Source organism: Theobroma cacao, chromosome 1, assembly GCF_000208745.1.
Source record: "Theobroma cacao cultivar B97-61/B2 chromosome 1, Criollo_cocoa_genome_V2, whole genome shotgun sequence".
In the NCBI taxonomy this organism is placed as follows: domain Eukaryota; kingdom Viridiplantae; phylum Streptophyta; class Magnoliopsida; order Malvales; family Malvaceae; genus Theobroma; species Theobroma cacao.
Genome location: NC_030850.1, coordinates 37,221,434 through 37,223,335, shown reverse-complemented (window position 1 = coordinate 37,223,335; position 1,902 = coordinate 37,221,434). Strand labels below are relative to the sequence as shown.

Genomic DNA, 1,902 nt, shown 5'->3' with positions numbered 1-1,902 from the left:
ATAAATATATAATATATATATATACATATATATATATATATATATATATATATGTGTGTGCAGGCATCTCAAAAGGGAAAAATTGGGATTACAATAGTGACCAATTGGTATAAGCCAATATCTAATACTGCTGCAAACCGCATGGCCACTTCCAGAGCTCTAGACTTCTTTTTCGGATGGTGAGCATTGTATTTCCCCTTTTAGTTTTCTTCCAGCAATGGATTAAACAGTGCAAGCAATTAAATAATTAGCATATTTAACTTGTTTTTTCCTATATCTTTTTGAAGGTTTGTACGTCCCATAACTTTTGGTGACTATCCCAAGAGCATGCGATCAGCGGTGGGAAGTAGACTTCCCAAATTCAGTGAAGCTCAGTCCAAGATGCTAAAAGGGTCCCTCGACTTTCTTGGTGTCAATCACTGCACCACAAATTATGTAGAAAATGCTCCTTCGTCCAACAAAGTCAACCTTAGTTATGCTGATGATAGAAGAATCAAGCTCACAAGTAGGCTCAAAATTTGCACTAATCCTTAATGTTTGCTCTACCCTTTAATTTTATCTTGAAAAAAAAAAGAAATATTCTTAATTTGTACTAGAATATATAATCATATATATGTTCATGCATCTGTTTTGACAGCTGAAAAGAAGGGAGTTTCCATTGGCTTACCGGTAAATTTTTAGATTTTGGTCTCAAGTATATATATATAGGAATATACGTAATCATGTAATTTACTAAGCAAACAAAGGATGTCGGTGATTTTGCAGACGGCTTTGAGCTGGCTTTTCATTTATCCTAAGGGATTGCGAGAGCTTTTACTATATATAAACGAGAATTACAACAATCCAGCCATTTACATTACTGAGAATGGTAATTAACTTTAAAATATTATACTAATTATATATTTTTAAACATGATTGATCAGTACTATATTTCACTCGTTCAATACTGACACCAATATTACAATTTTGCAGGAGTGGCTGATGCAAACAATGCCTCGTTGCCAATTAAAGATGCGCTTAAGGATAATGTGAGGATAAGATACCTCCATGGCCACCTCACCTATCTTTTAAAAGCAATCAAGTGAGTCCATTTATAAAACTCAATCTTTGATATATATATATCTAACTTATTAATTAGGGAGAAAAACAAGACCAAAGCAGCAAATTAATTAATCTTAACATTGCTAGTTCAATTTTAGGGATATTGGATAAATAATATATTAAGTGAAAATTATCGATTGGACTTAATTCATTGGCAGGGAGGGTGTTGATGTCAAGGCTTATTATGTGTGGACATTTTTGGATGACTTTGAATGGGATGCTGGATATACCGTCAGATTTGGCCTCACGTACATTGATTTCAAGAATAATTTGAAAAGATACCTCAAATATTCAGCCTATTGGCTCAAGATGTTCCTCCTTAAGTGAACCTGCATGCAGCTGATCTGATCATCCGCGCCCAGAGGGAAATTCTTCCCAGCAACTTGTCAGCTGATCATCTGTTTGAATTTGGCAATTGTAATAAGAAATTTCCTAGCTTTATATTTAGTTTACGGGCTTCTATATATGTATGTTGACTAAGGTACTCTTATCTTTCTAATGTGTGCTAGGACTTATTGCATCTAGCACTGCCGTCACTCTAGTACGATTGTAATGCAATGCATGTAATACTCTCAGGTCTTGAAAGAGTCCAAAATGCATTAAGTATAAGGTTCAAGAACATATTGAGAGAGTTTATGAGCTATCAAAACTCTTCAAGACTGCCGAGTATGTTCTATAATTTAATTAATAAGAAGGCCTCTCAGGATGGCTTTTGATATTACTGTTGTTTTTGCTTCCTCTCATTAATTAATTCTTTCCCTCTATATATATATATATATTAGTTTTGTTGTCTCTATTTAA

General features: G+C 33.8%; 1 protein-coding gene across 1 annotated transcript in view; it reads left to right on the top strand.

Annotated features, from left to right (window-relative positions):
* The window catches only part of LOC18614675 (beta-glucosidase 12), a 5,659-nt gene extending 3,840 nt beyond the window's left edge, over nucleotides 1-1,819 (top strand). The window contains exons 8-13 of the mRNA XM_018118612.1: nucleotides 64-179; nucleotides 288-505; nucleotides 638-669; nucleotides 766-868; nucleotides 973-1,081; nucleotides 1,260-1,819. Of these exons, the coding sequence (XP_017974101.1) occupies nucleotides 64-179; nucleotides 288-505; nucleotides 638-669; nucleotides 766-868; nucleotides 973-1,081; nucleotides 1,260-1,428 (747 nt within the window). The 3' untranslated portion in view covers nucleotides 1,429-1,819. The remainder of the gene's footprint in view (nucleotides 1-63; nucleotides 180-287; nucleotides 506-637; nucleotides 670-765; nucleotides 869-972; nucleotides 1,082-1,259) is intronic.